Source organism: Hypanus sabinus, chromosome 13 (genome assembly GCF_030144855.1).
Source record: "Hypanus sabinus isolate sHypSab1 chromosome 13, sHypSab1.hap1, whole genome shotgun sequence".
NCBI classification, from domain to species: domain Eukaryota; kingdom Metazoa; phylum Chordata; class Chondrichthyes; order Myliobatiformes; family Dasyatidae; genus Hypanus; species Hypanus sabinus.
The window spans coordinates 56318061-56333999 of NC_082718.1; the positions used below are offsets into that span (position 1 = coordinate 56318061).

Here is a 15939-nt window from a genome sequence, read left to right on the forward strand (position 1 = left end):
TACATTTCAAGTTACAGATTTTCATATAAAGTGATCTTGAACACATAGGTATAGGTTTGCAGTATGGATGGTAACACTATTTAAAAGAGAAGATCAGATGTGTCCCAGATCTCTGTTCTTCAGGTATTTGATGTCATGGACAGCGACTGTTTCAGGAGATGCTTACAAACTTGGCAGAGGATGGGCTCTGGAGATATTGTGGGTCAGCAGCAGTGGGAATATGACGACAGAGACTAGGACCATGGGATATACATTTGTAGTGAAATTAAATATATGATCATTCCCTAAGTATGAAATTATGACATCACCAAATTGAAACAAGTCAGACATTTATCCAACTTCAGATGGATAATCTACATACTACATACTACAACAAATCTACATACTTCTGGCAATTCTCGTATGAAATTAATTTTGTTTGATCAATGATGTATTCCATATTAATAGTGAGGGGAAGAAGGTGGCAAGATCTGACTATGTTTAGTCAAGTTATTTTCTTCACATTCTCAATTTTAAGGAATCTTCATAAATTGTAGCATTGGACGGCAGTCAGAATTCTGGAAAACCTTGTGGAAGCGTCAGCTATTTCCACATTTTACTCTGCATGTCAAGCTCACTGAAGCCACACATCAAAGGAGACCTGCTTTGGGAGCACCAGACATTTGCTTTTATTATAGGTAGACAATGGAAACAGATCTTTCAGGCACCCAGTCCATACCAACTCTCAAGCAGCAATTTTTAACCTCCTCTCCACATGCCCATTAATTCCACCACATACCCATGCACCAGGAACGATTTATATAATCAACCTTTTAGCAAAATACATTCAAATGCATTTAGTATAAAAATACTCATCCACACCTTTTAACAGTTATTGTAAATGGAAAACATTTTTTCATAAAGATTAAAAACCATCATTGAGATAAAAGCCTCAGCGAATTCAGGGAGCATAACTAGTCATCAGAAAAAGGCCTACGCCAGCTCCCAAAACTTACCACATCCTCCCACATATATTCCTGTATATAAAAACATTTTATAAGATTCAGTTAAGGCAAATTTAGTGGTCAATAACTGACCAGCACATTTTTGTGATGTGGGAGGGAATCAAAAGACACAATAGAGAAAGCAGAAAGCACCAGAAACCAGGTCCTGGATGGCAAGGCAGCAGTACTGACTATGGCATCACCTTGCAATGTCCAGTCCTGCATTCATGAACAGTTTTGCATGCTTCTACACATGCGCATAAAAGATCCTGGTCACAACTTGAATCCATCTTGAATGCCAACAACATCGGCTAAATGGCTGAGCTTAGGTCATTAAAGACATTATGTGGAACTACATAGATTCTACAAGATGCTAGAAATTCAAAGCAGCACACACTAAATGCTGCAGGAACTCTGGCATCGATAGAGAGGAACAAACTGCTGGTCTTTGGCTGAGGCCCTTCATCGGAACTGGCATGGAAGGGGGGGAAGAAGCCAGAGTAAAAAGGTGTGGGGAGGGGAAGGAGACAAGCTGATGAGGGGAAAGTGACAGAGTGGGGGAGGTGATGGCAGGTGATAGGTGAAACCAGATGAGGGAAAGGTGAGAGAGTGGGGGAGGTGGTGGCAGGTGATAAGTGAAACCAGATGAGGGGAAGGTGAGAGAGTGGGGGAGGTGGTGGCAGGTGATAAGTGAAACCAGATGAGGGGAAGGTGACAGAGTGGGGGAGGTGGTGGCAGGTGATAGGTGAAACCAGATGAGGGGAAGGTGACAGAGTGGGGGAGGTGGTGGCAGGTGATAGGTGAAACCAGATGAGGGGAAGGTGAGAGAGTGGGGGAGGTGGTGGCAGGTGATAGGTGAAACCAGATGAGGGGAAGGTGAGAGAGTGGGGGAGGTGGTGGCAGGTGATAGGTGAAACCAGATGAGGGGAAGGTGAGAGAGTGGGGGAGGTGGTGGCAGGTGATAGGTGAAACCAGATGAGGGGAAGGTGAGAGAGTGGGGGAGGTGGTGGCAGGTGATAGGTGAAACCAGATGAGGGGAAGGTGAGAGAGTGGGGGAGGTGGTGGCAGGTGATAGGTGAAACCAGATGAGGGGAAGGTGAGAGAGTGAGGGAGGTGGGTATGAAATATGAAGCTGGGAGGTGATAGGTTGCAATGGTAAAGGGCAGAAAAACTAATCTGGTGAGAGAAAAGTGGATGTGGAAGAAAAAGGAAGGAGGGCACCAGAGGGAGGCGATGGGCAGGTGAGTAGGAGGAGGAAAGGGGGAGCAGAATGAGAATTGAAGAAGAGAAGTGGAAGCGGAGAAATTTCTAAGGGGCCTGGATTTCCACTATTCTAACTGCCTAATCTCTTGACTTGTCTTGATGAAAATGATTGAAGTCTGGGAGGGGGGAAGTAAACTAGGGATAAGAGAAGAAACCCAACATATGCAAGGGTGAGAGAAGAGGTAACAAATTTAAATGAACACGAAATGCTGTCACAGAGGTGTGTATAATAAAAAGATGGGATTAATTGGACAAGTACTTCATGGCCAGTATGGACACTGAGTTAAATTGCTAGTTACTGCATCTAGAATGATGGCCATAGATCTATCCCACCCTGCCTCTGCTATTGTCTCAGCATCTCCCCTCCTACACCCTTCTCCTCTTCCTCTGACCCTTATTGATCACATTCTTAAATTTTTTGGCTTTCGGATGTTCTTCAGTACGTTGAATGTCAGTGTTTTTAGATGCTGTGCTCTCTTCCAGGATCTCGGCTCTGTATTTTTCCATCAACACTGTCACGTAGTCAACAAATTCCTCCACGTCACGGATTCCATCCGAGCTGCTGCAGATGTAGTCTGCCACTTCCCGAACTTGCGATGCTGCATTATTTGAAACTCCTCCAGTGAAGGCATTCTTCAGGCACACGCGATCAGAGACATTATTTCCTTTTGTGGGAAACCAAAGATTTGTCAGTGTTGGTAACTGTATCGAGTTGTCCTGTGAATTGAACATTTTAATCATGGCATAGTCTCCTTTGACAGGAAACATTCTCAGCATGGATCATCTTTCTCTTTACATGTTTCTAGCCTCCGGATACATTTCTCTGGGAGCTGAGGAACATACTATATGTCTATGCAACACACACAAAATGCTGGAGGAACTCAGAAAGCCAGGCAGCATCTATAGAAAAAAGTACAGTCGATGTTTCGGGCCAAAACCCTTCTCCAGTCCTGCAGAGCTTCTCCAGCATTTTGTGTCTGTTGCTCAGATTTCCAGCATCTGCAGATGTTCTCTTGTTACCGTATGTCAATTTTTGGTTGAGATTCCACCAACATGAGCTTTCTTTCCTCCTCCCATATCCTCTGCACCCCATGCCCCAACTTCAAGGTCACTGGGTATATTGGCAATGCCTTCTAACGGGGTATGTGATGCAGACACCGGTAATTTATTTTACATGGGCCCATCCAGCCACAACGCCCCAACAACCCCTGACAAACCCAACTAAACCCAACAAATCTAATCGTGGAACGATTTACAATGACAAATTAACTTACCAGGTACGTCTTTAGACTGTGGGAAGAAACTGGAAGACCCAAAGAAAACTCATGCATTCCACAGGGAGGATGTACAGAGATTCCTTATTCCAGAATTGAAATCCAAACTCCAGAATGCCCCAAGCTGTCATAGTGTCATACCAACTGCTACTCTACCATGGCACCCAGCTCGTCGATACGAATGCTCTACTCAATCCCTCTCCTACCCTTCCTCAATTTCCATCAGCATTCCTCCTGCACCTTCTTGCCCAGCCTCCCATGAAATATGTTGCACTCTTTGATAAACCAATACTTGTGGCAGAGCGTTCCACTTTACCCATGCTTCACTTTGGGTAAAGGAATTTCTATGCTATCAAAATTCTTTGTGATTTCCAAAGCTTCAGTCTGGTCACCAACACCCTCTCCCCACACCATTTCCTGTAGTTAAAGTCGGTTTGGAAATTGTGCAAGGTTCTCTCTCCACTTCCAAACTTATTAACTATTGGGGCTTCATTGCTGTCTCCCCAGGAAGGATCAAGCTTCTGTCTAATACAAATACAACATGGCTTTGCAGTACTTCAAGTGTGAACGTGGTTCATCCAACTTCCCAATAGTTATTACTCAAGCATAATTTCCAGTGACAATCTAGCACACTTGCACAACTGTTACTAAAGACAGTGAGCTCAGTCATGTGGTAAAATCTGCTCTGTTCAAACATGCTCCAAATAACCTCAGTAGACTTTTAATACATCAATAGCTTGGAAAATGTTAGAGCCTGTAATATAACCTGTGATACTAGGACATTGATAAACCAATTGGTATTTATACGAAGACAAAAACCTTTCAACAAACCCATTAGCTTTTCTTTTGAGGATAAAACTTCACAAGATAAATAAGAGAACAAGTGAAGGCGGTATATTTGTAGAAAAAAACTAGTGTGACATTTTATTGATGGCTAAGAGACTACAAAATGTTAATTAAGCGGCCTTTATGGACAACATCTACTAAAAGCAGACACACAGGAGCGACATAGTACATTTGGTTGAGCAGGGCCATAGTAAACTGCCACTCAACATCAGTAAAACTAAAGAATCGATTGTTGGTTACAGGAAGGAAGAGGAAGGTCTGCTTGCACCAGGTTTCATTGGTATATCAGCAGCTTTAAACCCTGGGCACTAACAAACCTGTCCTGGGTCCAGCACATTGATACAATCACAAGGAAGGACTGCTGATCTTTTCTTTCTAGGATTAAGTAAGTTAGGCACATCACCAAAAAGCCCAAATTTCATTAGATATAGAGTTGAAAGTATTCTGACTGGCTCCATCATGGCCTATTACAGCAATATGAATATGCAGTGATGCAGAAAGCTGCAGAGGGCAGTGGACTCAGCCCCAATCACAGGCATATCACTACTCACCAATCTAAGCAGCACTGCCTCAAACAGACAGCATCTATCAGAGAATCCCGTGATCTGGGCAAATCCATCTGTTAGCAGCTCCCCTCGGGCCAGAGGTTCAGTAACCTGAAATTCCATACCACCAAGTTCAAGAATTCCCTTCAATCATTTGGCTCTTGAACCAACTGGCACATCCTTATCACAACACGACCTCTGTATATTAACACCATTGCACCATTATGGATTTTTGTTCTGAATGTGATTGCTTTACATAATTTATAGAATAATTTATGTTCAACTTGAGGTCTTTCTTCTGAATGTTGTGTATCTCATGCTATGTGCCCATGGTGCTTTTGCAAGCAAGTTCCTCTATGCATCTGTGCATTCATATGATAATAAACTCAATTTGACTTAATCAAGCACTTAGGAAAGCAAATGGTTTTGAGCAGACTAACAGGGATGTTTTACCCCAATTATGAAGTGGCTTTGTGAGTCTTGATCGCTTTATCCAAGAAAGGATTAACCTGCCAGGGAAGAAATGCACTGAAGATTCACTGCACTGATTCCAGGAAAGGCAGTAGAATTTTATGAGAGAGATCATGTCTATTTGATTTGTAATCCCTGAAGTTCAGAAGAAAGAGAGAGGAACTCAATGAAAGATGCACTAACTGGCTGGGGGTTTTAGTAGGGTGGTCTGAAAAACTGGGGGCCACAGTCCTAAGAAACAGAGTAAGAAGTTTAGAACCAAGATGGAACAGAAATTTCTTCACTCTGATGCTGAATTGAATGAATTCACGTTACAGAAGACAGTGAACAGTAAGGTACTAAATATATTTACAAAAGTAGGTGGAACAGTTTCTGAACAGAAAAAGGAAAGGACTGAATATGTATCATCGAGACTGTGAAACAGCTCTAATTACACTGAATGGCAGAGCAGGCTCTAGGTGCTAAATGACAATCTCCTGCTATTTTGTAACATTTAATCAAGATATAGAAACCATTTACACAGGCTTTACAATATCTTAGGAAAGAAACACTTACCGAAGTAAGCCACATTCTCCCAACCAATGCCCATTTTCTTTATCCATTCTGCCACTATCTTTTCCTTCAATTGTTTCGAATCAGCGATCAATTCTACCTGGCATCCACAGAACAAAGAACTACATCACATCTCATGAAACAAGGTAAATTGCTCCTAATGTGTAGGGAAGTGGTGAATATGTGGGGGAATGAAAGGAAATGTGGGGAAAATAAAACAAAACTTGTATAAATGGTTGTCACCCTGGACCAAGGAATCTGTTTTCAATGAGGAAAACCAACAGTTCGATGGGCACTGCAACTTGAAGCAGTGCGTTCATTTGTTAGTGTAGCCAAACATTTTAAACATGGCCAGTTTTCTTGCAATATCTCACCTAATTCCAGGTGAACATTAAAACTGAGCATGTTTTGAATTGACACCCTGAATTTGCATAGAGTTACAAATTGGGGGAGTGAACTTTAAAGACCTGTAGAACACACAAATACAAAGTTGTCATTGTCATTGGGAGACCACAGTCGGTGCAGGTAGGAATTAACATCGCCTTACTGACAATCAACACAGGTACACCATGATGACGTGTACTTAGCCCATTGCTCTACCCTCTCTACACTCATGGCTGTGTGGCTAGACACAGCTCAAGTGCCATTATAAATTTCCTAATGACACAACTGTTGTTGGCAGAATCACAGATGATGAGGAGACATACAGGAGAGAGATAGATCAGCTGGTTGAGTTGTCTCACAACAACAACCTTGTACTCGATATCAGTAAGACCAAGGAATTGATTACGGATTTGAGAAAGGGGAAATTGGGAGAACACATAGCAGTCTTCATTGCGGGATCAGCAATGGAAAGGGTGAGCAGATTCAAGTTCCTGTCAACATCTATCCTGGACCCAACATATTGATGTAATTACAAAGGTATGCCAGCTGCTAAGCTCCTTCAGAAGTTTGGGGATTTTGGAGATGTCACCAAGGACTCCAGCAGATTTATACAGATGTATTGTGGAGAGCATTGTGACTGGCTGCATCACCACCTCGTATGGAAGCACCAGTGCACAGGGTCAGAAAAAGATGCAAAGGATTGGAAACACTGCCAGCTCCAACATGAGCACTAGCCTCACCACCACTGAGGACATCTTGGAAAGGCAATGCCTTATGGCAGCATCCATCATGAAGCACACTTACAATTTGGGACATACCCTCCTCCTCATTACTACCATCAGAAAGGAGGTAGAGGAGCCAGAGGACCTTACACTATCAAAATTCTGGACACTATATTGCTCTCATTTTGCACTGTTTATTTTTTATACATTATTGCAAATTATAGTAATTTTTTAATAGATTGCACTGTACTGTTTCCACAAAACAACAAATTTCACTACATGCAGTGAAAATAAACCCAATTTTGATTCAGCATTACTGCTTTTTGTTCATGTGGGAACCAATCTTTACCAAATCCCTTTATCCTTTTTCTTTCATTCTACTGGATTACATGTTGAGTCCATAATCAAAATTTTAATTTGTCAAATGTACAAAGTAAAAAGATCCCCCAAGTATTCTAACTCTTCCACTCAATTGGTTACAACTGCTTTATCCACAGATTCCTCTTATCACAAGATAAATACTTCAGATTGTGTACATGTTTCTATTTGTGGTCAAATGTCATCTGGAATCTTATCCATTAAGCATCTGAGTTTTTCATAGAACAGTCCAATAAAAAAAACTTACACATATGCCGCTTTGCTTCATTTTTTTGATTTGTGGCATATTTTTCAACTCATATCCACGACCTTGGCATTCACGCTTGAGCTGTGAGTCCAGAGAACAAACTACAAGTTTTATTTCATTTACTTTGCCAAAGTAACCATGCCTATCCAGAAAAGAAAAATAACATTCAGTTTACTAATGAAAACTTGGGTAGACAACCAGCAGAAATATTAAATAATATTAAGAGAACATCATTCCTAATTTATAAGACATAGGAGCAGAATTAGGGCATCTGGTCCATCGAGTCTGCTCTGCCATTCAGTCATAGTTGATGCTTTTTCCCCTCTTTAGGCCCACTCCCCTGCCTTCTCCCCACAACCTTTCATACTGTGTCCCATCAAGAACCTATCAAGCTCTGCCTTATATGCATCAAATGACCTGACTTCCACAGGTCCCTGTGGAAACAAATTCCACAAACACACCACCCTCCGGCTAAAGAAATTTCTCCTCACCTCTGTTTTAAATAGACACCCCTCTATCTCAAGGCTGTGCCCTCTTGTACTAGATTCCCCCACCATGGGAAACATCCTTTCCACATCTACTCTGTCCAGGCCTTTCAACAGTCGAAAGGTTTCAATGAGATCCCCCCTCGTCCTTCTAAATTTGAGTGTGTACAGACCCAGAGCCATCAAACATTCCTCATATGACAACCCTTTCATTCCAGAATCATCCTTGTGAACCTCGTCTGAACCCTCTCCAATACCAGCACATCTTTTCTTAAATGAGGAGCCCAAAATTGATCACAATACTTAAGATGAGACCTCATCAGTGCTTTTCAAAGCCTCAGCATCACATCGCTGCTCTAGACCTCTTGAACTGAATGCTAACATTGCATTTGCCTTCCTCACCACCAGCTCCACTGGCAAGTTAACCTTTAGTGTGTCTGCATAAGGACTCCCAAGTCCCTTTGCATCTCAGATTGCTGGATTTTCTTTCCATTCAGAAAATAGTCTGCACACTTATTTCTATTCACAAAGTGCATGACCAGCATTTCCCAACATTGTATTTCATTTACCATCTTCTTGCCCATTTTCCTATTCTGTCTAAGTCTTTCTGTATCCTACCTGTTTCCTCAACACTACCTGCCCCTCCACCAAGCTTCTGTTATGCCTGCAGCCCCCTCCTTTGTGAGAATCGCAAGATCACTATTGAGTTGGGTCAGGAGACCCAGGAAATGAGAGAGAGATGTGCGGAATGTCTCGTTCCCCCGGCGATATAAAGCTACGGGACATGGCCATTGTCTCTGGAAGACGAATTTGTGGATTGAAGATGCTGTGCTACGTGGACGCCCTCAGGCAAAGTGGGCTAGTTGAGGGAGGGATTGCATCACCCCCAACCTGATTGACATCTGCAACCCTGCGAGTCAGGATAAAAGAGGGTCTGTGGGAACAGCCCCTCAGACGCACCAGAAGAAACCTAGCGATCCCGTAATAGCGGGAAGGCATTTGAAGGAGGCCACGTGCGTTCAGTTCCGTTGCCTGGGACTGGTGGCTGGTACCATGGAAAACGGCTTTTAGCTAACAACGGGGAAACCAACTCCCCGACTCAAAGGATTGGCATCGTAAAAGACCTGGGCAAGTTTAAACCGTCTCTCTCTTAAACCCAAAATGCTGCAGCTTGAACGAACTAACAGTGACTTTTATATTTCCATCGGACAATACATTATCCCCCCAGACAACGATAGAGCTATTTCTTATTGGATATTATTATACCCGCGCTTTTAGATTTAGTATTGACGACGTATATTATCTGTATGTTTGCATTAATCTTACTTTTGTGCCCCTTTTTCAATAAATACTTTTAAAAATAGTACCATCAGACTTCAACGGGCCTCTCTATCTTTGCTGGTAAGTGACCCAGTTACGGGGTTCGTAACACTTCACATCATCTGCACCTTGGCAACAAAGCCACATATTTCATCAGCTAAGTCAGTGATATACAACACAAGTAAAAATAAGTGGTCCCAACACTGACCCCTGAGGAACACCACTAGTCACTGGCAGCTAATCAGATCTTTTTATTCCCACTTGCTGCCTCCTACCAATCAGTCAATTATCTTACCATGCCAGTATTTTCCTGTAATACCATGGGCTCTTAAGTTGGTAAGCAGCCTCGTGTGCGGCACCTTGTCAAAGGCCTTCTTAAAGTCCAAATATGCAACACCTACCACATCCCTTTTATCTATCCTATATGTAATCTCTTCAAAGAATTCCATCAGGTTCGTCAGGCAAGATTTTCCCTTAAGGAAACCATGCTGACTTTGTCCCATCTTGTCCTGTGTCACCAAGTACTCCATCACCTCATCCTTAAAAATTGACTCCAATATTTTCCCAATCACTGAGGCCAGGCTAACTGGTCTATAATTTCATTTCTACTACCTTCCTCCTTTCTTAAAGAGTGCAGTGATGTTTGCAATTTTCAAGTCCTCTGGCACCATGCCTGAGTCCAATGCTTTTTGAAATATCCTTACTAATGCCTAAACAATCTCTAAATCTACCTCTTTCAGAATCCTAGGGTGCAGTTCATCTGATCCGGGTGACTTATGTACGCATAGGTTTTCCAGCTTTTTGAGCAGCTTCTCCCTTGTAATAGTAACTGCACTCACTTTTCTTCCCTCACACCCTTCAACATCTGGCACACTGCTAGTGTCTTCTATAGTGAAAACTGATGTAAGATATTCATTCAGTTCATCTGCCATCTCCTTGTCCCCCGTTATTACTTCTCCGGCCTCATTTTCTGGCGGTCCTACATCAACTCTCAGCTCTCTTTCATTTACATACTTGTAAAAGCTTTTACTTTCCACTTCAATATTGTTTGCTAGCTTGCTTTAATGTTTCATATATTCCCTCCTAATGATTCTTTTAGTTGCTCTCTGTAGGTTTTTAAAAGCTTCCCAATTCTCTATCTTCCTACTATTTTTTTCTTTGTTGTATGCCATCTCTTTTGCTTTTCCATTAGCTTTGAATTTCTTTGCCAGTCATGGTTGTACTATTTCACCATTTGAGTATTTCTTCATTTTTGGAATACACCTGTCCTGCATCTTCCTCATTTTTCCAGGAAATCACACCATTGCTGCTCTGCTGTCATCCCTGCCAGCATCTTCTTCCAATTTACTTTAGCCAACTCCTCTCTCATACCACTGTAATTTCCTTTACTCCGCTGAAATACTGCTATGTCAGACTTTACTTTATCCCTAACAAATTTCAAGTTGAGCTCTAATATTATGATCACTGCCTCCTAAGGGTTCTTTTACCTTAAGCTCCCTAATTACCCTGGTTCATTTCATAATACCCAGTCCAGTATACAGTAGCTGATCCCCTAGTAGGCTCAACGGCAAACTGCTCGAAAAAACTATCACGTAAGCATTCATCAAACACACTCTCTTGAAATCTGATACCAACCTGCATGTTTAAATCTCCCACGATAATCATAACGTTGCCCTTTTAACATGCTTTTTCTATTTTCTGTTGTAATCTGTGGTCCACATCTCAGCTACTGTTGGGAGGCCTGTATATAACTGCCATCAGGGTCCTTTTACCCTTACATTTTCTTAATTCAACCCACAAGGATTCAACACCTTCCAATCCTATGTCACATCTTTCTACTGATTTATCAGCAGAGGCACACCACGCCCTGCCTAACTTCTTATCAATCCGATACAATGTGGAACTTCTCTATCAACAATCAGAATTTTGCTCCTTTCCCGAAGGCATCTCAAAGCAGTTCAGTAACATCAATAACAGGAATTACGTACTTCACTAAGCTACTTTAAATATTCACACAGATGCAGTTTACTGCCGCTGTATGTGTTAAATTTACCTTCTCATTCTTTGCTCAGCAACGGGCCAGTCAATGTCTACATCAATATCCACACAGTGCTCTGGCTTCATCACGTAGTAAGTCATTTTACCACCCTGGGTGGAAAAAAGAGAGAAATGTTCAAAAACTTAATCACAAAATCAATGTTGTAAAGCCTTTTCCTAAAGTAACAATCTTTTACTTGTTACACTTAGCCAACCACTGGTCTAGTGGCATCAGCACTGGACCTTAAGGCAAATCGTCCAGAGTTTGAATACAGCCAGCTCCTTGCACACTTTCTATCTGTGCTGGGTTGAGAATCAAGCGGTCTAGTAAAAAAGACAATTGCTACGGGAATGGCAAAAATGCCGCCTGGTAAGCCACAACGCACAAAAAGGAACAACAACTTGTTGTGCTAAAACAACATTCACAGCAAACACGAGGAAATCTGCGGATGCTGAAATTCAAGCAACACACACAAAAAATGCTGGTGAACGCAGCAGGCCAGGCAGCATCTATAGGAAGAAGTACAGTCGATGTGTCAGGCCGAGACCATCCTGACAAAGGGTCTCGGCCCGAAGCGTCAACTGTACTTCTTCCTATAGATGCTGCCTGGCCTGCTGCGTTCACCAGCATTTTTTGTGTGTGTTTCTTCACTTCTTCCCTTAAAAAGAAAATCCCTTCAAAATCCATCTTGAGAAGTAAATATCCTTTGATTCGTGAAAGGGACTTTTTAGTGATCTTGTGCCTTTCATTCAGCTTTCTGCACTTTCTGCAACCTAGTTTTATGCTGCTTTCCAATAGTCTTTGTCTCAGCTATCCACATCCCTTCAGACCGAGGGTTCGCAACCTGGCGTTCACAGATCCCTTGCTTAATGGCATTGGTCCATGGCATAAGAAAGGCTGGGAACCCCTGCTCCAGACCCTGCACGACTCAGAACTTTGAACAATTAATCCTGTAGCGGGGATGAAATTTTCCTTTGCAAAGGCAAAATGTAGCAGCTCATTTCTACACATCAAGCTTCCGCAAGTTGAAATGTGAAAGTGACCAAACTGTTGGAGGGAAAGCAACTTTAAGATCAGAGATTACAGAAGTAGCAGCCAGTAATATTAAGAATCACTTTCAAATCATCTTTAGCAGTAAGGAACACACAATACTCCACTTTGAAACTACAAGAAAAGTTGAGTAAACCACACAATTCTCTCCAAATAGCAGGCTGGAGCTGGAGCCTGAACTGCAATCTGTAATTTTTGAGACTTTTGTTGGCATTTCGATAAAGGTACTGGGTTAAATAATATGACACCAACAATACTGTAATCAGCCAATAGCCCTAGAACATCCCTGACTTTTGCGCCATTATAAACCACACCGAGAAACAGACAAATATCTTTTAACTAGGCTACATTGAAAGCCCCAGCACATGTTCAGGAGAGGGTCATCACCCTCCATCTTGCCATTTAACAGACTGTTGTAGGCATACTTGTTTTGTCAATCAATGCCTGTCACCTACAGAGCCATCCATCTACAATATAGTAAAGGAAAGCTCTATTCGGTATCTGAATTCTCAACTGAAATATTTCAGAGATGGTCAATTGAGATATGCTCCTCATGTAAATACACAGTACAAGAGAAACACCTCCAAAAATATTGAAATAAAGTATGTTATTGGTGTGTTTAATGAGCATAAAACATTATGCCCATTGAGTTTAAAGCTTTACCATAAATCAGCATATCTGCAGGTTGTGCTGAATAACACTCTTTTATATTTACATAACTCACTCGAAGTCTTGGACACAAGCTGTTTTTTCCCTTAACATCTTCACTTCCAATTTTAAGGAAAAGAAGAGGAGAGTCCAGACTGCACCTTACACCGGAGTTGCACTTTTTCAAGTGCACATCCAACTATATCACAAACAGGAAGCACTCAAACCTTTAAGCAATGGAGGATAAGAAAGCTATACTTCAAAATCCTTTGTCTTGTGCCGAATGAAAAGCAGTTGCCATGAAATAGTTCAAAGGTCAAAATGTTCCTGTTAAGGTTCATTCATGGATATTTTATACATGCCACAAACCTGGTGCAATCCTTTCCTAAGTAATTCTGTAGTAGTAAAATAAAACGATCCATTTTCAATGAGCTCTCCAAGCCAGTCTCTTCTTTGTGGTTTCTTATCTGGATCAAAGTTCAAAGGTCTTGTCATCTCATTTCCTGCAAGATAACCAAGTTAGCAATTTGAAGGAACTTCTCCTTTGACTGTATTTCATTAGGGAAAAAAAAACAAAGTAATTACCACAGGCATACATGCACACATCCTTACACTATTTAACTACTAGTGTGAAACACAAGACATTCTCTCTTCTAATACTGTTCAGGAGACACACAACTCCCTGGTACTTTTACATCTATAAAGATGAACTCTTGGTGAACTCTTTTTTGCCCACCTGCACTGCCCTTCCTCCAATTGCACCATTCTTTGCATTATGTGTCTATAGTCAAATAATAGTGGGATGAAGTCTAGTGGAATGTGATTTCAGGCTTTTCTTTGTATCTTCTGTCTGATAGAAGAGGAGACAAAGGAGAATGTCTGGAGTGGGAAAGGTCCTACATTATTTTGGAATGGTCTATCTGGATGGCATGCAAAAGGTTTGCCACTGTATCTCAGTACATCTGACAATGATAAATCAATTGTTCTTGACTGAAATCTTCCATCAATTTTCTTCATGCATTCCTCCACAAGTACTTTGCTTCCCAAATTCATCATTTTCCTACTAATATCCTGAGGACAAATACATGCAGGGGTTAGCTCTGCAGCTCCTAGAGTTGCAACTACCTTAGTTCAACATTCTTCCTTTTAGTTCTCAGAAAAGATTCAATTTCACTTCCTCAACGTCACCACCTTCTTCTCCACAATAACTGTTTCCACACCGGTGCTCCTGTTGTTTTCCATTATTCTTCACCAAGGATTCTGTACCCCTGAAGCCGGACGGATCTTTAACTGACACCATATCATTTCATTCACGTCTGCTCTCACTTTCAGAAATCTTCAAATGGACATTAAGATGAAGTCCTAGAAGTGAAATGGCATCTCCAGTGGGAATGTGTTCAAGCAAGCAAGGTATAAATGTCACAGACAAGTTGATGATAATAAATGAGAAACCAGAGAAAAAGAAGATTCACCCCAGCTCTACCTATTGACTCTTACGTTTGGACACAAGGGGCATGAGTGCAGCTCCAGTAAACTGCAGGAGACCAGACTCTACCTTGGATGTAGCAGTTCATTTAAGTGGTATCCCACTCATCAATGCCCCTTTCTACCACTGATGGTCTATGGTTTTCAAGCATAATCTTCTTGAAAGTGCACTGCAAGTAATTGCCTATTCTACTCAGGTGATGTAAAGAAAAAAATAAAAACTTGATTCCTCCTTCATACGTGCAAAAATGTGTAACACAAAATAGAAGTTTGTAAGACAAAATGGTGTAAGGGAATGTGGGAATGTTTTGTAAAGTAAAAGACCACAGCAAATGCTTTGAGAACTAACATAAGTGCCTAGTCTGGAGCTCAGAGTTAATGATGATAAAAAAATGTTTGTCTGGGAAGGAAAAATTATTGTGCAGTACTACCAGTTATCGCTCCATGGGGAAGTATGAGAAGGGGTTTTTGAAGGGTATTAAAAAAAGGGACAATTTCTTTGTGCAAGGGAGAACCTTCTCTTAAGTTGCTAAGAGACAGATAAAAAGAGATCAAGAAGGGAGGGTGTATAGCTTGGCCCAGTGACTGATTTATAAGTATTACTTTGTTTTTTTTTTAACTACCTCATTAAGCATTTTTCTTTCTGTATTTTATTCTTTATGTTACTCTAACAGGGTCATTGCTTCTAACTTTGCTTGTGGTCACCTCTTGCTGCTGAATCAGAAAGAAGAACAAAGGATGAATTTTAGAATATTTTCATCACAGATAGCACACCCAAATCTGTAAACACCGTCAGCAAGGTAAAATTTAGGCCAATAAAAAACATCCTGAGGTACATTTTTGGTTTAACACCACCCCGCCCCCGGGAAAACAACATTTTAATGTATTTGAACAGTTTTTTAATGTATTTGAACAGTTTTATTGTTTTAGATCACTAATTGCAGTGATTTTGTGATTTCTGTTCAACACAAAACACTTAATTACCCAATTCACTTCTGACAAAAACATAATTTATGCACCCAGTTGCTTACAGAACTTCATCCGCTAATTTGCCCTTCCATTCTACAAGCACACTGTAGCAAGATGACAAGGTGTTTAAATGTCCCTCAAGACAGCCCACTTAGAGATTACTAAAATTGTAACTTTGCCAGTGATATTTGTGTCCCATGAAGCACTAAGAATAAAATTACCTATTAAGCCTGTGGATGAGGGTGACCATGTTATCAAATTGCTACCTGGTTTGATCAG

General features: G+C 41.3%; 1 protein-coding gene across 3 annotated transcripts in view; it reads right to left on the reverse strand.

Moving 5' to 3' along the window:
- The window catches only part of LOC132403883 (N-acylneuraminate cytidylyltransferase-like), a 53388-nt gene that overhangs the window by 20022 nt on the left and 17427 nt on the right, over nt 1–15939 (reverse strand). The window contains exons 4-8 of one of the 3 annotated variants that reach the window (XM_059987659.1): nt 13576–13709; nt 11524–11618; nt 7666–7807; nt 5938–6034; nt 1491–2911 (exon numbers count right to left, since the gene is read on the reverse strand). In XM_059987659.1, the coding sequence (XP_059843642.1) occupies nt 2613–2911; nt 5938–6034; nt 7666–7807; nt 11524–11618; nt 13576–13709 (767 nt within the window). In that variant the 3' untranslated portion in view covers nt 1491–2612. The other 2 variants (XM_059987660.1, XM_059987661.1) reach the window with 2 other exon arrangements.